This window comes from Pseudochaenichthys georgianus, chromosome 3 (assembly GCF_902827115.2).
Source record: "Pseudochaenichthys georgianus chromosome 3, fPseGeo1.2, whole genome shotgun sequence".
NCBI lineage: Eukaryota > Metazoa > Chordata > Actinopteri > Perciformes > Channichthyidae > Pseudochaenichthys > Pseudochaenichthys georgianus.
Window position 1 is genome coordinate 32877821 of NC_047505.1, and position 22845 is coordinate 32900665.

General features: G+C 41.1%; 1 protein-coding gene across 1 annotated transcript in view; it reads left to right on the top strand.

Annotated features, from left to right (window-relative positions):
* Positions 1–22845, top strand: part of ankrd11 (ankyrin repeat domain 11) — a 129095-nt gene that overhangs the window by 90980 nt on the left and 15270 nt on the right. Inside the window, exons 3-4 of the mRNA XM_071206743.1 lie at positions 14725–14870; positions 17482–17614. Coding sequence (XP_071062844.1) covers positions 14784–14870; positions 17482–17614 — 220 coding nt within the window. The 5' untranslated portion in view covers positions 14725–14783. The remainder of the gene's footprint in view (positions 1–14724; positions 14871–17481; positions 17615–22845) is intronic.

The following is a 22845-nucleotide window of genomic DNA, read 5'->3' on the forward strand; positions in this document are numbered from 1 at the left end:
AATTGAAGACCCAGTACAAACACACACATGCTCTCTTAGATATACTACCACATTTCAAGAGATAAACGGATGCAAATCTAAAACTGCATTCAAACTGGCTGTGTGCTGCTTTGCTTAAGCATTAGGTCAAGTAGCTGTACTTGCCTAGTTATATTCTAGTGATCGAGTGGCTGGTTTGGGGTCAGAACAATTTCCAGGTCGATTCATGTTGTACTCGTCTTCCATTGCTTTGTAACTTGTCTGCTCTTTTATAAGGCCAAACCTAGAGGCTATGTTTATCTGTTCTGCTTTAGAATTCCACTTGACTGAGGGTAAGGTTTGTTTGGCTTACGCTAGCTAAAATACTGAAGAATCATGGCAACCGTGTAGTGAGATGTAATGAATGCACGCTGAGTGTATTCTCGGTTGTTATTATCTCCGGTAGTGAGCAACGTTTTTACAAGGAAAACCAGCTATCATTATCTGATATATTGTACAGTCAGGTTATTTGAAAAGAGTGTAGATCAAGATATTATTTTCACATGGTCATAGTTGGTGGGAAGTTTTGTAAAATGAGTAAGTGTGAATTGGTCAGGTCATCTTGTTTGTTAGTGCTTAAAGGGGACCTATCATGCAAAATGCACTTTTGTACGTCTTTTATACATGAATATGTGTCCCCGGTGTTCCAGGGAGCTCACCAAGTGTCAGAAAACACAAGCCTCTCTCTTTTCCTCCATACCCAAATCTCTAAAAAAGGGGCTGCAACGGATCTGATACAGACTGATCCAGATTTGAACACTGTCCTGACGTCAGGACGGTAGCGCTATGGCTATATGGCTATTGGTCAATTCTCCACCTATCAGGGGAATGAGAGGTTGGGCCACGGCCGGCCATTGCCGCTCGAAAGCGCTGGAGACGCTGTAGTACATATGCCAGGCCTGTAAGTGGCACTGTAGTCTGCCACAAAAGCAGCAAAGAAGACTTCCCTTGCATGGTTGCCATGGTTGCCCTTCTGTTTATTCTCCGCTGTGGCTCTTTTTCTCCCTCCCCGAGGCAAGCGTTTGCGCCTCCTGCTTTAAAACAAATGAATAATGACTATATAATGATATGTAAGGGATAATCTCTCTATCCTTACATATCATTATATGTGATAGGTCCACTTTAAGTTTGACGCTCCACTCCACTTACTTAGTTGGTTAGCTAATGATTAAGTTATTAAATCCATTGTCCGGAGGCTGCACTCTACTCTTGCGGTTGAGTTCCACTTTATTTATTCCAACAGTTCAGAATCACAGAGGGTAAGAATCAAATGTTAACATCATTCAATAACGTTGATTTAGTGGTCGAGGCCAGCGAAAGTTTGACCGGAAAGACAAACAAAAAGTGCCATCGATGAATATCTTGACTTGTAAACTATCCTGTGTAATTGGTGACACCAGTGTTGTCGCTGAGGAATTAACCCGTAGGAAATGTTCCTCATTGTGGCATCCCTAGCTTCATCTCACTGTAAAGTTCCTATACTCTCATTCAAATGTGTACACACAAAAACACACCCGGCTCACCTTTCATTTGTAAGTTCTTATTGCAAAATGCACATCGCAATATGCCTGATGCCCTGGCCACTGCCTCCGTCTGGCATCAGTTCCCTGCCCCCTCTTAAAGCAGGCACCGCCCCAGCCCTCAGCTGGATGTGCTCTGCAGTAGCAGGCCTTTCATCCCTCCATCCCTCCATCCGGCCCTGCCCAGTGATTTATAATTCATCTGGGATCCTGCCTCCCTCCACCCTCTGCACCAGGACAACATTAACATTCTGTTTGGTCCCCAGCTACGCAGCACCCACGTGTGTCTGAGGAGTGATTCCTAGCCAGCGAGGCTCCATTTGGAAAGGCTGTTATTGTAGCTGTGTGTTCATTCTGTTCTGGCTCTGCCCGCATTCCGCTGTCATTGTACGGATCAGGTTGCTTGTCTGGCTGTCTGTATCTCTGCTGTTGGTTCTCCTTCTTCTCTGTCCCCGTATGTGCCAAGTCAGCTGCCTGCCCCCCCTCCTGGTCTCTGTATAATAACAGAAAGCAGCACGGCCAATCTATCTCAGACAGGTCTTCACAGATGTATAAAACACCTAAGAAATAACTAATTTTAGAAACTACACATCACCAGATTATCTTATTTTTCTCTGAGCAATGGTGCACAGTAGGGCTGCTCGATTATGGCAAAAATCATAATCTTGATTATTTGGGTCAATAATTGATATCACGATTATTAAAAACGTTTATCCATTTACTTTGAAAACATCCATTTATTGAAAAAAGAAATGTGAACAGTATGTTTTTAACAGTTAATTACCCTGAACTTTAAGTATAATTCAACTGAAAAACCAATAAAAAAAATAATAATAAAAAAATTAAATAAATACAAATAATCGTTTTATTTCAATTATGTTGTTTTCATAATCGTTGCAAGCCAAAATCGTAATTGCGATTAAAATATGATTAATTGAGCAGCCCTAGTGCACAGTCAAACATTATGAACGCCAAATAAATCAACATTCAACACAACACATACATTTCATTTCATCGTGTTTCTCATCAGTTCTAACTTCACATATTTTGAGAGATTATGCATTGTTTTTTTAGTCTTCACAGAAACTGAGAGCAAGGCTTCGTGTATTTGTTTCAACTGTTACTATTGCCTTGATGTTTTAAATGTCTTCCTTATTATCAGTATAGAGCTTTGTTTTTAGGATACAAATTACCGACATATGTCATATACTGCTCTGAAATTGAGAGAAAAATCATAGGCTATTTTTAATCCTATTATACAAACAGAAATATGATAGTATTATTTTCTAGATATTTTGATTTTTATGCGGAAGTTAAATAATGAGATTACTAGAAAGCAGAAGATAACAAAGCATGGCGTGTGTGTGCAAGAGAGTACTTGGTGAACATGTCCTTGTGGAGAATGATATTATAATGAGTTAAACAGCTCTTCTTTGACCATAGTCTACAAGAACAAACAACGCCTGGTGCAAGAGATAGAGGAGATGTGTGAGGAGATCAAAAAGCTGACATTGAATATCTTTCCCTTTGTATTAAACCTGCACAGGTTTTAACCAACACATTCATCAGAAATGTATCACGCCACTCAGTCGGTTTCGAACATTAAACGCTTTTCAGATGATGTCAGTTTTTAAATTGGTATGTGTTTGCGAGACATTATGCTGCTTACATGTGGAAAGGTCATATCCACCCTCTGTGCCTCTCCTCCCCTGCATCTCTCTCGCTCTGTTCATTATCCATCCAGGCTTTCTCCCTCTGCTCTGCATTTATTTTTACCTCCTCACGTAATCCTTAATTAATGTAAATCCAGTCACCGTGCCTCACTACCATACACACTCAGTCATTCATGTTCTCACGAGCAGGCACACGCACAATCGCACATACAGTCATTTATCTTCTCTGTCAGTCCCTTGCAGGCATAATGATCTAGATCTCACACACACACACACACACACACACACACACACACACACACACACACACACACACACACACACACACACACACACACACACACACACACACACACACACACACACACACATCTTAACAGGCTGTACACTTCAGAATAATAGGCAGATTGAGCAGCCTCGTTGCTCAGTGAAGCACTAACCACATAACCTTCATGTCCCTGCTCTAAATATGGACCGAGATCTCGACAACATGACCTATCTTTGAATTGCACGCTGCTATAATCCATATAATAATTGTTTGATTGAGACCTTGTTTTAACTCTATGTATAAATATGGCTTTAAGATATCAATACTGATAGCTGTCATATTTACTTGGTTACTGCTTAGTTGTCTTAAGAAAACATTAGTTATGATTACTATATGATCACTGTATTGTTGTTTTTTCGACTTGTTTCAATGAAAGCTTCACGCTGAGCCGTTTGTTCCTAACACTCCAGATTGGATGTTTTTCTCACTTCTGTTATTCAGTAATCCACCAACTTTGAGTCACAGGTGATTAATCAATCTTTACTCTCAACTCATCGACAGAAAGAAAGAAAATGTCATTAGATCAGCGATATCAAGCGAGATTTGGAAAGGTTGTGTTAACTGTCAGTGGAGTGATAAAACCAGCACTTTTGCACCTCAGTGATGGGCCAGAGACTGCAGCAGCAAAGGTTTCAGTGTCGGCCAACCTCTGCACGTCACAAAAACCACAGCTTCCCCGACATGAAGCATGGGGAGCTTTTTCAGCTTAGCCTCCCTTACATATCCACTGTAAGCCATAAGTACTGAACACTTACAGTCTTTAACTAACGTCACCCGATCACTGTAAGAGCCTGAATTGCAAATGCTGTGTGAGGAATGGGCCGGCTCTTCAGGCTGTGTTCACCCCTCGAGCTGGCTCTGATACGTGTGAAGCACATTGTTTATGATATTTGTTATATGCCTGTTTGTCCTGTCTTGACCACTCACCTGACCCTCTTCTGCCATAGAGAAGCTTCTAATATTTGCTACTAGTGTTTGTAACTGAAGGAGAGCAATTACACACATGTCATGTAGGTGCAAAGCAATCGGAACACGTCGGCAATAGAGACAAATGTTTCACCTGCATACTTACTCCATGCTACCTGCATTTAAGAATTACTTTTCAATTCCACTTGGCTCTTTAAGTCGTCCTCTGTTGTTTGTTACCGCAGCCTTTGCCTTGCGTTTCATGTTTAGTAATAGGAGGATGATTTGATATTTTATTAAGGCCTAACTAGTATCTAATTCCAGTTTTTTCTCAATAATAACAATCTATTGCAATCTTACTATCTGTGATAGTTTTTAATCGGACAGAATCATTTCAAACATTATTTTATTTGAAACTAGATTTATGCTGTCTTTGAAAGTGATTTATTCACCATTTAGTTGAATTCGTTTTTTATGTAAGAAGGGTCAAGACTTGCCGAACAGTTTAGTTGTATAAGTAGGGACTCTGTAATAACTAAATATATATTTGATATTCGTGCAATAATCTGAGTGCGTCCCAAATTATCTGCCGATGCCCCTGGATTATATTATTTGTATTTATTAAGCTAGAATTCAAAAGTGCTGCCACTGTCCCACAATAAATGCTTATGCTATTCTCCTTACTTCTTTGGTTGGATTGGACTTATTCTGACCCAATGCAGCTATTCTTGATGGTGATTGGGGCTGCATGCATGTGGTGGTTTCTGTCTGAAGTTGCTTTCACCTCTCAATTTAAAATATGTTATGCGTGGCTAGATTTCAAAGACATATTTCTCAGTAATGTATTTACTTCAAATCTTTTTTGATAGTCATAATAATGTTTTTTAATGTAATCTAGTTCGTAGGTGTGTTGAGTTTGTTTTAAACTTTATGTCAGAAGTATGTTTGAAAGTGTGGTAGAAATGTTACCCCTGATGTGAGCTTTAGGCCCCGTCCACACGGAGACGAAACCGATTTCGAACCGAATTCGATTTCAAAAAAGTCTTCCGTCCACACGGAAACGGCTCAAGAAACGTGTCCGTCCACACAAAAGCGCTCAAACACTGGAGACGCTGTTGTACATATGCCGGGCCTGTAAGTGGCGCTGTACTTCCGCCACAAAAAAGACCAAAAGCAGCAAAGAAGACCCCGAGCATGGGCATAAGGCATAAACAATATAACAAGGTAGAAAAAGGTCAAATCTGTATCATGGTCAGTAGCATCTGGAGCACGAACGCAACCCTCTGATCCGCCATTGTTGTTGTTGTTGTTGGCGAAACGCATCAGCAATGACGCGGGGGTGAGCAGGAGAGGTGGAGAGAGGCGGGGCTATGGCGTCATCAATTCAGGAAATGATCGTATCGGGTGTACACACGGAGCCGCAAGCATTTAGTCTCCAGACTTACTCACTTTGGGAGCCGTTTTCAAAGTGTCGTTTTCGGGCTCCGAAGCCGCGGCTCCGTTTCGGCTTCGTGTGGACGAACCGTCTATACGATAAAGAACGTTAGCGGATACAACTGATATCGTCTCTGTGTGGAAGGGGCCTGAGAGTTGTAAGCCTAGAGTCCAAATGCTCTTCAAGCCAGTTTCAAAACACTTATTGAGTAATTGGAGAACCTAGAATAGTCAAGCTTACTTTTTAAAAGTTATTATATGTTTAGAACAGGTTCTGTCTTGAGATTTAAAAACTGTGAGTTGCTCCCTATAGTATTTGGCAAAAAGAAACTGATGTTGAATTGAACCAAGTGTTCCTTCACATCATCCAATTAAAGAAAATAACATCTTCAAGATAAATGATTGTGATTTTGGTGCATTTGTGCTCGGCTCTGTGTGGTTATGACCCTTATCAGCCTGAGTACATTCCCTGCATAGGAATACGGGTCTAGCAAGCATTGTTGTTGTTTCCATCTGCCCTGCTTAACAACCACTGGGTCAGGGGGGTTGGGAATGTGAAATAAGGCCAGGCTAACCAGAGAAATGGAGCAGATATTGTGGCTTCAGCTGATGTTTGAAGTGCTATCTTTGTTGTTGTTGTTGTTGTTTTGATCACGACACACCAGTTCTACATTTCAGGAATTGTACAGTTTTACTGCGCTACAGCTCGTGTCTTTTGTACTTCATCTCGTGTCATTGTCTTGACCATTTTGCTGTGTAAAAACATTGATCCTAAGTGACTATAGAACACTAACTGCGATACATGCTGTGTTAGAAACGACGTGTATCAGCACAATGACCCTGGGAATGAGTTAAACAGCTGTTTGGTCAGCGTGGATCCAAATGTTGTTGCTTGAGCATGAAATGCAGAAGCACTCTTCTTTCAATATGTTTCCTCTTTCCGTTCACAGCTCTTTTACGAGCTTCTCTGATAGGCCTGCATCTGTCTCATCCCTGAGTTGCTAGGCAACAGGCTTTCAATCTGTGCGTGTGCATGTGCTCACACGTTGCTGTGGCAATGTCAGACCTGTGAGAGAGGAGAGAGATGTTGAGAATGGAGAGAAAGGCAGATGAGAGAGAAGTACTCGGAGAGGAGAGGGGGGAGAAATGAGAATGAGTCAGAGCACTGATGGAGAGGAGGGAGCCAAAAAGCACAAGATTGTCTCTGGCCTAGCTGCATATATACAGGCCTGCCACTATCTTAGCGAGGTCACTGGCAAAGACAGCATGATTTACCAGACCGGCAGGCAGCGAGCACTGAGCAGTTATTGGATGGAACAGAGAGGTGTAAGGGAGAGGGAACGTGCTCAGAATAGGAAATCCGACAAAGTGATTGGATTCCTCCCCACATCTCACTCCTCTCTTGCATGCTGGCTCTATCTCTGCTCCTACAGCCTTTTGGATAATAGGACCACTCCCACTCACTCGCATCTCAAATATTTTGTCATTTCTTGATGCCCTTGTGTTTCACCTGCTGCTCGTATGGCATCATCTTTATTATATGTAGAAAAACACATTGAGATCTAACACTGTTTAATTTAACCCAAAGACTTGTTTGCTGAACATACAAACTCGTAGGCCTACATACTTAACCTATATGTATTCTGAAAACAAATTATAATGTAAGAGCTATATGCACCCTTCAGAACGACATGTGACCACTCTTCTTTGATATAACGCTGCACTCCGCTCCTTTCTCGACGAACAAAAATCTATTCTAGCATGAGGCATCTTTCCTCTCGGCACTTGTGTGTTGTTAGCACATGTTTGTGTGTGTGTGCGTTCAAGCGTTGGCCTCCTCTTTCTCTACACAGGTTTATAATGAAGTGTATGGGCCCAGGTCAGGGACTGAGCAGCCAAGCTGGGCTCTGGTTGCCAGGATACAGCAGTCGAGCCCGGCTGGCTTTATTTGCACACCAAACAGGCTTGCTGCTGCTGCTGCTGCTGCTGCTGCTGCTGCTGCTGCTGCTGCTGCTGCTGCTGCTGCTGCTGCTGCTGCTGCTGCTGCCGTCTTTCTATACACCATCTTCCTGCATGGCCTGTCAACTCACTGCCACGACGCAAACTAGATCATATGGAACCGTTTTATTATCATAATGACTCTTTCTCTGAATGTATATTGCAGTGGTTGATTAGATATGCAAAAGGAACTGTTCAATTATATTGGTGTTCATGATTACATAATATTTAATATTACATAAGTGTGCTTAGTAATAGGATGTCAAACTGGACTTGTGCAGCTGGCATTTTCTGACATGTCATACATTGAGAAAAAATAGGGCATCACAATCGTGACTAATAAAAACAAACATCCTTCATTATTGATGATTGCTAAATGAATTTCAGATATATATTTTCTCCAGTCTTATCAAAAATGTTAAGGCTGTTGGTAAGGTGTGAAAAACTTTGATCTGTAGTTATAGACAGATATTAGGTAAGTCTTGAGACTAGTCCTGATACTAAAGTCATGAAAGAGCGTTAAGGCAATGTGGCGTCTGCAGGAGCAACGGTGTCATTTGTACTGGCTGTGTAAACATTAGGTTAAGCTGAATCAAATCAACAACAACAAGAGGTGTCAGTATCTGTAGCTACCACAGGATTGGTATATTGGGGCCTTTGCTTTAGGAAACTAGACTGACCTTGGTCTAAAAAAAAGAATTGTGGGCAGAATTAGGATGAAATGACTCCCAAAAGCACTTTCTTTGGAATGCCCCTGAAAACACATTCAGCCTAGTGTTAATTTCGTCAGCTATTTTTTTATTTAGTTTTAGTCTTAGTCCTGTGTTAAATTTCCTTTTTAGTTTTAGTCATATTTAGTCACCTTCATCCTGTTTTTATTTAGTCAAGTTTTAGTCGACTAAAAGTCTGAGCATTTTAGTCTTAGGATTATATCTTGTCCTTATTTGATGAAAAACACAGGTTGAATGATTAAGAATGCAGCTTTGCAGAGAGTATCTGGTCAGGTTTGTGGTGTTTTTACCAGCTGTGTTATGGCCACATTGCTTCCCTTCTGATAAAACAATGCATTCGCTTTTTTTCTCCACCTCATTGTAGCAAAAATGGGCCCAAATATCACATCGTTTCTTTCTCCCAAGCAGTGGTGGCTTTAGACTTTTTCGTTGTCAGTCATTTTGACGGACAGGATTGTAACATTTCCGTCATAATCCATTATTATCCGTCGAGTGCACAATGTATCACTCACTCGCGCTGACGGGGGGGTATTCGGTTAACGCGACCACTGCTCCTAAACCCTGTTGTTGCCATTTTATGTTCTGTTAAATAAGGTTAGTTAGACCATGAGTTAGACCCGAGTCTTCCTGACAGTTCATATTGTGCCGCTGCCCGGTGTAATTCAAATGTACCGCTGCGCGCAGCACCGAAACAGCTGCTGCTCTGCCGCAGCACCGGAAATGGAACTGCTGGGAGAAAAACTGACTATCAGAGATTTAACGTTATCTTTGATAATATTTCGTCTCCTCATTTTTCGTCAACGAAAGTAAAGAGAGATTTTGTCATAGTTTTTATTTATTAAACTATATTTTCGTCTCGTCACTTTTCGTCAACGATATTGCATGATGATTTCGTTACAGTTATTGTTTACTGCCGTCGGTGCCGTCTCGTCATCGTCTCGTTTTCGTCATGGAAAAAAAGGTCGTTGACGAACATATTTCGTCATAGTTTTAGTCAACGAAATGAACACTAATTCAGCCTAGACTCTGTTTTTAGCTGTTTACATTAGCTTCAAACAACAGCTACTGACGGGCTGCACCCTTTATTGAAACGCTGGTCATTGTTTATTTGTCGTTATAACAGAGTAGTTGCTCAATTGTCAAAAGATGTTTGTTATTCACCTTTATCGTCAACCACAATATACTAGGGCTGCTCAATTAATCGTATTTTAATCGCAATTACGATTATGGCTTGCAACGATTACGAAAACAGCGTAATCGAAATAAAACGATTATTTTTTTATTATTAAAAATTATTATTATTATTATTTTTCAGTTGAATTATACTTAAAGTTCAGGGTAATCAACTGTTAAAAACATACTGTTCACATTTTGTTATCCAATAAATTGATGTTTTCAAAGTAAATGGATAATCGTTTTTAATAATCGTAAACCCTACAATATACCATTCACTATTCATGTAACAGTGCCATACGTGTCAACTAACACAGACACATGATGAGTTGACTGACAGGGAGGGTGATGCTGGTTGGTATCTGATTGTGCCATAGTTATTGGGATCCGTGCACACACATACAGCCGAGATCAACATGCCCATCCCTGCATGCAGCTGCTGTGCTGTGCAGCTGCCAGTGTGTACAATGAGGAGTGCCATGCAGTTTGAGCAAACAACTACTTTTCATCTCTGCATGTGCACCTTGACCTTTTTCGTGTGTGTGTGTGTGTGTGTGTGTGTGTGTGTGTGTGTGTGTGTGTGTGTGTGTGTGTGTGTGTGTGTGTGTGTGTGTGTGTGTGTGTGTGTGTGTGTGTGTGTGTGTGTGTGTGTGTGTGTGTGTGTGTGTGTGTGTGTGTGTGTGTGTGTGTTGTGTGTGTGTGTGGTGTGTGTGTGTGTGTGTGTGTGTGTGTGTGTGTGTGTGTGTGTGTGTGTGTGTGTGTGTGTGTGTGTGTGTGTGTGTGTGTGTGTGTGTGTGTGTGTGTGTGTCACGCAAATGAATGTTGTTGCTGACTGTTGTTTTCATGTATATATTCAAGAGCGCATGTTGTAGGAGAATTGCTTCCAATGCTAAGGGCCATAAGGGTAGAACTTGGTCTGCGAGCCCTCCATGTTTGAGGTCATAATTATAACATAATTAATGCCGCAGACGCCTTCAAATAAATTAGCATTAGTATTCCCCAACCTTGCAGTTTTTTTAATGATACACTTTTTTTGCTGACACTCACTTCATCAAAGAATTACACTATACATTAACAGTATTTTTGAGTGTAAGATAAATGTTGAAAAGCTAAGAGGAGATTTCGATTTTAGCACTACCCATTTTCAGCCAGAAGTCGGGCCTTAATGTTTACGCTTCCTAAATCAAATGAGTTGGTACTATAACAGCCAGATGTAAACTGTGTTTGTGTGTCTGTGAGTGTACACACTAGTGATGCACGATATTGGTTTTTTGAAACCGATACCGATAACCTCCTGCTTCTCAAGACCAATACCGATAACAGATAATAATATAATATATATATATATATATATATTAAATGTACCTGTAGTTTTTGCACACCTGGTGGTAAAAAAAGACTAGTAGTGAGCAAATAACATGAGCATTACTACTATGAACAAAACTAACCCTGGGGTCGTCTCTGGCAAACTTCTTGCCTTTTTGAAAAGCCTCGTCGATAGCTAAAAGCCCCGGTGCCTTTGCAGCTGGCTTTGGATTCGCCGCTAGTTTAGCAGCGCAGGCGTCTTCGTACGCTTTTAACACACCATCGTAGCGATGGCGATGTTTCAGGTGACTAATCAGGTTGGAAGTATTATAGCTCGTTGCCTTCTTCCCTCCTCGTGGAACTTCTGCATTGCATTTGTTAATACAAATAGCAAGCGAACTATCTAACTCTGAAACTTTGAAATAGTCCCATACTACCGACGACATGTTTGTTTACTGTCCTGGCTTCACGGCCGCACACCATTTACGTCACAGCCAGGCATGAGTTAGGGAGCGCTGGATTTTGGAAAAACTCCCCTCTTCCTAAACCACTAATACCACAGTACTGGCAAAACGGGAGGAGCCGAGGGAAAAACAAGCGCCCCTCATCCCAATCCACCCACACCGCTGTATTTTTTTCGTGTTTTTTACCCAAAAAATATATTTTATATTATCGGGGCTATTAATACTTTTATCGGGTTTATCGGGATGATGTCATAATTCCTAATATCGGACCGATAATTATCGTGCACCACTAGTACACACAGTATGCTGCACTATGCTGAAGTGTTGGCCTCTGTCTGACCGCAGAGGGAGTGGCTCAGAGTAAAGAGAGGATGCTACAGGAGGAGGATAAAGAGAAAAATGAACGGGGCAAATAGAATAGAAATATAGGTGTGTGTTTGTGAGTGTATGAGTAATTCAGGGAAGAAGGAAGGAATGGATAGTAGTACAAGTCGTGTCCTTCATTTGGGCTCTCTGGCTCACTGTTCACTTCTTTCTGCAGTCGTAATCTCCATGGCCAAGTCTCATTTGGCTGACGTCATGTATAAAATCATTTATATTCAACAGTGCTGCCACTCTGTTGTCGGGACATGAATGTGATTAAGAGATGCTGTGGTCAGCAAACAGTAATCAACATGTTCAAACTGACTAACCGGTTTGACTCCAAAAGTATTGCTTGTATTAATCTTATTTACCTGCATATTATATTGAGTTCCTTTTGTAGCACTAAAACCTCAAAATCCAGACAGACTTATTTACTTTTTATATGATGGATGTAAAGAATATAGGATGCAGGCCTTCGCCACAACTTCTACTCACAACCACCATGTGTAACCTTATGATCTCTATCTTTACTGAATAAACCCAACCCAGCTAGTACATGTCTGGTAATGGCTTGTATAGGGGTTGCTAAGTTAGTAAAGTTTGGTTTTATTCAACATTACCCTTTTAAAGGCACAAAGTACGTGTAGTTAGGGCTGCTCGATTATGGCAAAAATCATAATCTCGATTATTTGGGTCAATAATTGTAATGGCGATTATTAAATGTGATTATTCATTGACTTTGAAAACATCCATTTATTGGAGAAATAAAATGTGAACAGTATGTTTTTAACAGTTGATTACCCTGAACTTTAAGTATAATTCAACTGAAAAACCAAAAAAAATAAAAATTATAAAAAGTAATAATAAAAAAAGAATTGTTTTATTTCGATTACGTTGTTTTCGTAATCGTTGCAAGCCATAATCGCGATTAAAATACGATTAATTGAGCAGCCCTACGTGTAGTAGACTCATGTTCAGACTTAACACCTTTATATGATATTCTCTGCTTCCCAGTATGATTTGCTTCCTTCATAATCCAAAGCACAGAGTTCACTCGGCTCTTACTTACCAGCTTTCAGCCTAACATTGTCTCCACTGCTGTTTTATTAGAACTGCTCAAACGGGTGTACAGTGGTTTCAAAATGGGTCCCACGGGCAACTAGAGAACCATCACAGTGGAGCCCTGAATAAGAACTCACGATCAAAGCAGCTCTGCTTTACTCTATTGCAAACAATAAGACATTCTTCTAACGCTGAGAAAAGACGTTTTCATATACTGTTTGTTATTGTTGATTGGGATAGAAATGCTAAGTAAATGATGTCCTTGGTTTGGAATAGGGTTTCTTTCCTTGCCTTTGTCCAACTTCTACCTTGCACTCATAATATTTCTGTATTCCGCATGTCAGCAAAATGCTCCGTAGCTATAACTGCCCATCATAGTAGTCCCAAAATAGTGCCGAGGTTATTGTTCTAGAAACCCCGCTGACCCAGTTTGCGGGGTGTGCGAATGTGTGTGCATGATATTGCAAGGTTTGTTTATTTCTCAGGGTAGTTAACCTACCTGTCACTTGGTTTTGGTGTGGTGAGAGGTGGGAGTTAGGGGAGGTCGGAGCAGTAACATAGAGGGAGTAACAATGAGCCAGATGAGAGGGGAGGGGGCTGTGCTATTCTGTGTTTGCTCATGTCTCTCTTTCCATACACCAGTAAAAGAGTGAGCCGTACATCTTCTGTAGCCCTGCGCCTCTCTGGTTGGCTGGCTGGTTGTCTTGACTTGACTGACTTGACTGGAGGGATATAAATAGCAGTCTTTGAATAGGATAACTGCAGAGGCAAGGGAAGGGAAGGGGGTGAGGGTGGAAGTGGCGCCAGGAAAGATATGAGTGCCAATGTTTGAAAGTAGAGAAAAAATCATGCAGCCATGGTCTCATCTGTTCACTCAGTCAGTCACAAGTTTGATCATACTCGGACGCACTCAGAAGAAAAGTGCATTATGGAGAAGAGAATTGAGGGATGGGACGTATGATTAATTCATGGCCCTCTGAAGCAGAAGACCTCTCTTTAAGCAGGAAGGCACAGGATTGTTGTTGTGTACTTGTATAGAGGAAAAGGAGGCATTCAGCTATTATGTTTGTTCTGTATTATGAACTTATTGAACAAGCACTCGTAACAGCTAGATTTCTAGCGGTTGTAATAAGGGAAGAATGCTCAATAACCTCAATCTTCTTGACTGACTATAGTATGGATGCCATGAATTAGTGCAGGGTAGAGCCCAACATTATAAGGGCTGGCTACCTATGGTGGTAAGTAGTGGGTTTTTGTTGAGACGTGCCAGTCACGTTCCTGAAGACATTCCATTGCTGTTCCCAGCTCTCTCAGTATTCCCACAACTCTGGTGTTCTGCAATATCTTACTTGGTCTGTCAAACTTCATTAGATAATACAACCAGTTTTAGTTGCAGTATGATTCATACGAATTGTGTTGTTTTGAGGGACTGTACTTTCTCTAGCTTTAGCATTAGTGGATATTATCAAGCATGTTTCAAAGTGTTCAGGTAGACATTGCTTGCTCTTTGGGTTCAGCTTGGACAACAGATAAGATAAGCTTTCTGTGTGTTTCATCTGCAGCCCAGCCTGCTGTCCTCCCTCTCAACTGCTCTTCCTCCAGATCAGGGGTGTAATGGTTGAAAATAGAGTGCTTGATGTGCCGCTAATGGCTGCATCGTCTGGCAGTGTGTAAATGTCTTTTCAAAGAAACGTAGTGGCCAGTTGCTAACCTCCCCCCCATCTCTTTTTTTCTTTCCCTTTGTTCCAGACGGTTGATGACGATGCAATTGCAGCGTGAATGAAGCTTGGCGTGGGGAGAGCTGAACGATGCCCAAAGGTGGGGGTTCTAAAACCCCCCAGCTGGACCACTTCCCACTCAACACCGACATGGTGGAAAAGCAGGGTGGGAAGAAGGTAAGACTGGAAAACCTACACACACACACATTGTGCCCGATACCCAATGTTTGTTTACAGCTTGTAATCTCAGTTTCTACTGTTAGTCTTTGAAACCTGACACTCAACCACTACTGATAAACAATTACAAAAAGTTGCAAGGCTTCACAAAGGGACACGAAGAAAATGTTGGGCTAAAATAAATAAGGGTTTTTTTTTTCAACCTGGAGGCCTGGGAACAAGTCCTACCACAGAAACTTAGACTTAAACTTAAGACTACTCGGACTTAAATGTTTACCAGTTTTAGTGATTTTGTTTTATGGTTAAACCGGCTCTGTGACCTCTGTGTGATGAAGGCAAGCATTATGAAAGTTTTGTAGTGATTGTGATGTCGTCTTTATAAATGATTAAAGTTAAGTCCGGCTACGTTTAATATTTCTAAGTTGCCAGAACTATGACATCTAGCTATCAGTATCAAAGGGGACGATCAGTGGACCCTGAAGTAAACAAACATGCCTCCATTTTAAATGTTACCTCAAATTCAAATGTAAAGCTGAATCAATGTCACATTCCTATATCTATATTTTCCAAAGATGGCTACTTGATTTTGAATTCCAAGTGAATAAAGTGTTCTAACTGTGCTAAGTATTTCCTAGCTGTAACAGGCCCACCTTAATCCACAGGTACATAAGTGACTCTTGCATAATAGATTCTTGGAAACCAGGGGTCGCAAAGAATGCAGTGTTTGTGCCTTTGAGATCCAGGCTAAAACAAAGCTGAATTTCTCAGGCAGATTGAGAGGCGCCCTTTGGTATTATACGGCCTTGTTTGCCTGTTGAAACGTATTTAGTCTTGAATTGCAGGCTTTGAAAGCAGCGTCCCCTGAGTTAGAGACAGGCACAGTCATGTTGTTTGCAGTGGAATAAAGTGTGGGGCGCAGCTTGATGATGTCATGGTGTGTGCCAACTGTTCAGCTAACAGGAGGCAGAGAGAGGAGAGGTACAGCTTATGCAGGCATGGATTTACAGCCCTCTGCAAAGGATTGCATCAGACTCTGGCATGGAGGAAGGGAGGGAGGGATGAAGCACACAGGGGTGGGTGGAGAACGGAGTGAGACGAAAGAAGCGGGCATTGCTAGGAGACGATTAAACAGGGTGTCTTCTGGAATCAGATATGAGCTAAATACATTTTACTCTGCATCAAAAACATAGCTATACTGTTACGGATGTAAGCGTTGGTGATTAGAAAAATAACTCTGCATTTTATGTTTTTTGTTTACACTCAAGAAATACCCCTTCTGAGTCTCATGTTCCTGCTTAGATGTGCTGTATCTTAGCTGATACACAGACAGAGACAGGGAGAGAGATGGGGAGATCAGCTAACTGTGGCTGACACGGTTTGTCTCTACTCTACCATGACATCATAGTCTTGTGACTGGGGCAGGGCAGTGGGAGGAGCTCAAAGTGTTGACACATAATGGAAAACCTGCCCTGGGGATAGAGGGAGATGAGAAGGGGACGGAGAGTAGGACAGAGAAATGAAGTGCAATAAAATATACATTACATCTAGCCTGCATCTCCATAATGAGACAGTAAACCCTCTGTATATGAACCATGCTGATTGTTTTTCAAAAGGCCTTAACCTCACAACACAGCACATGTTGGACCGAGCAATTCCTCAAATACATCCGGGATTCTGAGCCCAGTGAATCCTTGGCTGGTGTAAATTCCCTTTTCACTCCGTAGTTATTCCTGGAATGTTTTGTGATTCTTTTTGAAATATATTAAATGTGTCAATGTTTTTCTAATCGACAAGGTGAAGAGAATTTCTCAGATTTAGAATCATTAAATGTACAGCTCTGGTTGATACTGTGGTAAAGTGAACCGACTCTATTTGTAACATACATGCTCTCCCTTGAGTATTAGAAATCCAGTTGTTCCTAACGTCTTGGCAATATTTTAATGGAGCCATAATACAAATAAAGTACTTTTTTAATTGCTTATCTGCACCTTTATAAAATTAAAATAATGCGTCAATTGCGTATTTGTTGTTTAGTTCTTTTTAGTAGAACCTTAAATGCTTTGGATTTCTGGCGAGAATAAATTGCAATTGCAAAATAAATAACTTTGAGCACTAGTAACTTAATCAAATAATGTTATCACTAGAATAATTAACTATAACAACACCAGGCTTTTGCAGTCTTTTCAGCTCTAACTTTTGGAATGCTGCAGGTCACTATCGGATTCCTATACAACAAAGAATCTAGTTGAACAAACACACGTGTTCGCATCTGTTGATAACAGACACACTTGGGCTTGTGATTGTTTCCAGCAGCTGTAGACCACAGAGCCGAGTCGGCATCAGCGTAGCCTCCTCTCGGTGCGCCTGGCTCTTTGTGCTGGAATCTAGGAGGAAGCTAGATGGAACAGTTTTTCTCTGCAAAGCCCATAATAGCTCAAAGTCTCTGGGCTGAGAACGGGCCTTCAGTAAATACAGGAGGAGACTGCTGGGTCCACAGATAGCTCATCGTTGACTGACTGTATGGCCTGTCTCTCTTTCCAATGTATTTTCTTTCTAGCCATAAAAAAGTAAATATTTAAATGACAGTGCTGACAATGATTTTCTTTTACAGGATAAAGTGTTGTCAAACAAGACCCCCAAATTGGATCGCAGTGATGGGGTCAAAGAGATGAAAGAAAAGGCCCCTAAAAGGAAGCTGCCCTTTACTGCTGGAGCTAATGGAGACCAGAAAGATTCTGACTCGGGTAAGAGATTATTTGGATGCATTATTATGTGACAAGTGCCACTCCATGTGACTTTGAAGTGGTAATCAAAAGAGGAAGGCTTGCAGGAAATAGTTGGGCGGGCTCTGTTAAAATGGGGTTGGGCTTTTTGAAGTGGAAGGGCCCCCAGTGTTATCTTCCAGTCAGCTGTGTTGGTGGCAGAACCCAGGAAACTTACAGTCGCAGTCTAAAAGCAGAGGAAGACCACACAAAATCATGATCCAATGAAGTGGGAGTTTGTACCTCGTACAGGCCGGACCAGGACCGGCTTTTGGTAAGGATCCGGCTTTGTGCTTTCTTTAATTAGGTAGAGAAGGACTACTGCTCATGCATGTTGTCTTTGGGCTTTAAGGGTTCAGGGTTTAATTTGTTGATAATGGTCCAACTCAGAGGCTTTGGTCACAGCCTTCATCATCATCATCATCATTAGTGGCTCAATTGGTTTACGTTCAGTGATTAGACTTAAAAAAAGAGTACAAAGCTAAATGTGTGCATGTTGTAACCGATGACTTAGAGTAAGATTGTCCATGTTATTTGTAGACACGGGTTGTGTGTAATATATTTGTAGCTCAAGGGACTTCTAAATAAGTGGAATGTTTGATTGAGAAGCTGGAACTTGTTTCTACAATAATATGCTGATTGGCGCTCTTGGTCACTCATTACCTTTTTCATGATTACATTTATGTTGCAAGATGGTTAGGTTTACTGTTTCTTCAAGTGTGATATATATTATTCTCATTAGATGCTTTGGTGCTTCTACGAAACAGATCTTACCCATCCCCCAACCCCAATAAGGGGAGGTGTGAACTCTCACCTGAGAAACAATGGGTGGACCGTCTTCTTTTTCGTAAGCTTGAAATTCGATTGGGATTGGCTGCCTGGTTTTCTAGTCCTTGAACACAATCCTCTTTGTTTTTGACAAACTGTAGAAACCATGACGTTTCCAGGTATGATTCCACTGCACAATTCCCACTGTTGGTACAAACACTTTACCAGCATCCGTCTGTCGCTCTGCATTCATGTATTCCATCGCATCAGCACATTTGTTTTCCTGCACCACTTATACCAAAGCAAAGTCCTCGTATGTGTAAACCTACTTGGTAATAAAACTGATTCTGATCTAGCCTTATAGTTGAGGGTTTATTGAAGTCAGTTTGCTTGGTATTTATTTATTCCTATTTATGGGTGTTGGTCAGGACTTTTGTTCCCACGTATCCTTTTCACCTGTATACTGAGTTGTTTCTGCATATCTGCGTATCATAGTCTGACTTTGTTTCTTGGCCCTTCAAGTTTTGACCTGGATTGGTCTGTGTGTATAGCCCCTACTTACATCTATGACACTTCACAGCCCCCCTCCCCCATTCTAACCATCCAAAGTTCCTCTGTGGCTTGGGCTGATATTGATGACTATTGGGAATTGTATCGTATTGTTTAAAGTGATGCAATTCTATTTTGCTTTCGTTGATCTTATTATATGTCTTAGCTGTATTATTTAGAGTTGTGTTCAAAACTAGTGTTTGAAATTGTATTCTGATGAATGCCACAAATATCTGAAGGAATAGGATTGCATTTCACTGAGCTGAAATGTTTATAATGGCAGGCCATTATTGTTGTTTGTATACATGGCTATCAACTCTGCCTCTAATTACCATGCACATGCAAGTTGCCTGCAAAGTGTTTACAAACGTTACAATATCTCTCAGTGGGGGTCTGCACAGCACTCTGCAGGTCATGCAAGTTAATCAAAGGTCTCAAACCTTCAATGCTCATCCATTCATTTGCAGAATTGCCAAGCCTCCCTTGACCTCCTCTGAAGAGCGCTAGACAGCAGCATTCCTGAGGTCATCCTCCTTTCCTCCATCTCCTCACCACCGCTATCCACGGCCGCAGCAGTCAGAGTTTGGGGATAGATGGTAGAACAGTCTTGTCAGATTGAAACTGTTTCCATACAAAGGGTGATTCTGAAACAGTTTGAAGTTGTTTTGTAAAGAACCCCATCCTAACTGAAGTACCAATACTAGAGGAAAATAACCCTTTTGTTCTTGCTCCTCGTCTCCTGTTGGTTGGCAAACAAAGTGAAATATAAATCATCATACATGCATTATGAGGCGTGAGATAAACAGAGCGTGACTTCATTCTCCTACCTCATGCTGTCAATGAACACTTGAACTGTGTTTGACAAACAGTTGTGTTGTTGTTGACAAGTTGTATTGTGCTGAATGGACTTGATTAATCTATTGACAGCCACAATTGGATAATGAAAAGAAGGTTTATTTGGAATCTAAATGCAGATGGTTTTTATAGGCCTTACATAATCTAATCTATTGCCACTTTAAATGTTGGGATGCGCTGCAGTGTTACATGATCAACATTGTTATTCAATTGTGTTTTTGGTCGACCCAGCAATATGATGAGGTCCATTTAAACTATTTTTAACGACTAATCCATTAGTAATAGAAATACTTGGTTTGCAGCACTTGCAGTTAACTGCAAGGTGAAAATGAATTCCTGCATTGCTGCCTTAAGTGGATCTATTGATTATGTACTTATGCATGCAGCATTGGGATTAGCTATACCTACATTCGAAATGTTGCTGTCTGAGCCTACATAATATTTTCCATTCTGAAAAACATATTTTTATATTGGTTGCGAAAAACAAATTGGTGTGTAATAGTTCAATGAATATAAAAGGCTCAAACATACTGTCCAAACAAATGTATCCCGTTTGCTGTTGTATTGGTTGCTCTTCTTGTGTCTTTGGATTTGCAGCTTACTCTAATGTGATCCATCTGAGTCACCTTTTTTTAAACCTTCTAAGATATTAATTGTAATTGCATCATTGCCTTTGCCTGTGAGCTCCGAGCTGAGCCATGTAGGTTACAAAAGGAGATAGAAGTTTGCACAGATCCTCTGCCCACAAATGTTACTTCTGGCAGGTTATTACACAGATATTTGCCTTTCTGTCTCCCAGACTCATATCGGCTCTGAAGAAAACCTAAAAAAAGAAACCTAAACTGAATCAATCAATGTGTGATAATCATAGTCAAGCCTATTGTTCACCCCACTAGGTTAATACTTAGTCTTTCTTGCTCAATACAAAGCATTGACAAACATCCTGTTGGCCACTTCCTGCTTCTTCACCCTTAACTTCCTGTTTATGCCGTTTTTATTAGTCCCCAAACATAATATTGTTTCACTCTTAACGTGCTGCGTTCAAACCTACCTGGGCAGACTGGTTTGAGCGGTTCTTCTGGTCGTGGAGTTGTGTTGAGCAACTGAACCAGACAGTCTTTGTTAGGCAATAGCCAACATGGAACTATTGTCTGCCTGCCATGTCATAATCTCCCTCTATTGTTAGCAGGCATTTATGTTTGATGTGGTCTCCTCCCCTGGCTGAGGTAGGCAGTCTATTCATGACTATCCCTTCCTACCTTTCCTTTTTTTTAATTCTCCTTCTCTCTTATCTTGTTAGTCTAGTTTCAAGCTGTAAGGAGAGTAAGGTTTCAACCCTGTCTGTAAGCGGAGTTGTATCATCTTACCGAGACACACAAAAGCCCTAAAAGGGTTCCCAAAATAGACATTTAAAAGAAATATGCACTGAAGTAGCATTATCACATTATGTTGTGTTATTGTTTGTTCATTTTTCTCATTCAATAATTCACGATAATGATGATCCATAGTAGGCTTACATTGGAGAAAGTCAAGATGAATCCACCCAACTTTACTATTTGGTTCTGTGCCTATCATCTGCTTTGTAAACAATACATTTTGTATTTAGCTTGGTCCCATTATCTTTACCATCCTGTCAATTAAAATGACACATCTGTACTGGCAGGAGCCTCTTGCTGGGTAAAGAATGTGACATGTTATACTGGTTTAGTTTAATAGATGTGAATTTGAAACCTCCACTATACCTGCTCCAAGTGCACCATGTCCGCCACAAGCAGGCCGTTTGCTGCCAATGATGAGGAATCTTGTATAAGAGGCTCTGCCTGTGCGTGTCGTTTAGTAGCAGTGCTCTGCATGTGTGCATCAGGGTAATAACCGCTTCCTGGTTCCCAATCTTGTAAACATAGCCTGGAAAAGCTAGCGTAGCACTTTCTCTGTTCTGCTGCTCAAAAAAACATGTTTGGACTGCTTCTGCGGTCCCTGCTGTTAAAAGTCCTAGCTGAAGGAATGTGTCTAAATGGCAAATGCTTTGAGAACGTGAGAGTGTATCGAAGAGGGGTGGGGGCACATTAGCTCTGAGTGTTCACAGATGTTAGTGAAAGTTCATCTGCTCTGTACAGTCTGTGGAAAGATATTTTCCTGGAAAGCCTTAAGCCACCGGAAGTGTGCGCCGTCATGCTTCCTTCTTGCCTTGTTTACTTGCAAGCTTGTGGCCTTGAGCAATGCAGCCTGTCTTGGAATGAAAAGATCCAACATAAATGAAGCCTCCCCACTATAGCATTGTCTCTAGACATGCAGATTAGAAACGTCTTTCTTTGTGGTAGGAGTCTGAATTGTTGAGTGGTTTCCCAGTCATGAAGTGTCACAGTCATGTGTAGCTTTACCCTTTGTAAGGGTCATCACATGGTATGTTGCCACTGAAAATAATTACTGGGTGTGTCTTTGTGGAGCAGCTGCTTTTGTCCAGTAGCCCCGTGTCTCCAGTAAGCCTGGCAGGCACGCAGGCCGGCATGTGGTGACCTTGGCAAGGCCATGTTGAAATGTAAACCAACTATTTCGTAATAACCAAGGGTCTGCCAAGTCACCCCCTCTTTCCTCGCTTCCCTTTCGGACTGCTTGGCTTTGAAACAGACAGACAGCCGTAAACGTAATGAATGTTGGCCCCTCCCTTCCTCAGGGGCAGCTGGATAATAACACAAATGTCACCCCTGATACCAGCAAATGTGTTATTAGTTTTTTAGACCCTGGTCATGCTGTTTTTGTGCATGGTCAATGTGTTAATCATTTGTTTGTTTTGTTGCTAGGAAAAAAAGGCAATGGTGTTGTTTATAAAGTTGTTTTGTTTTTATTGAAAAAATGCTATGACGTGGCAAAATTATTATAACTTACTTGGTGCATATTCTTTTTATATTCATAACAAGACAGAGATAGAGCAAACTTTTACTCAAAACAATGAACAATTGAATGTGTAGGTTTGGGTATAACACTTATTACATACAAATATTCACCCTTCACAAGGTTTAATCATTTGAATGTGTTTGTGT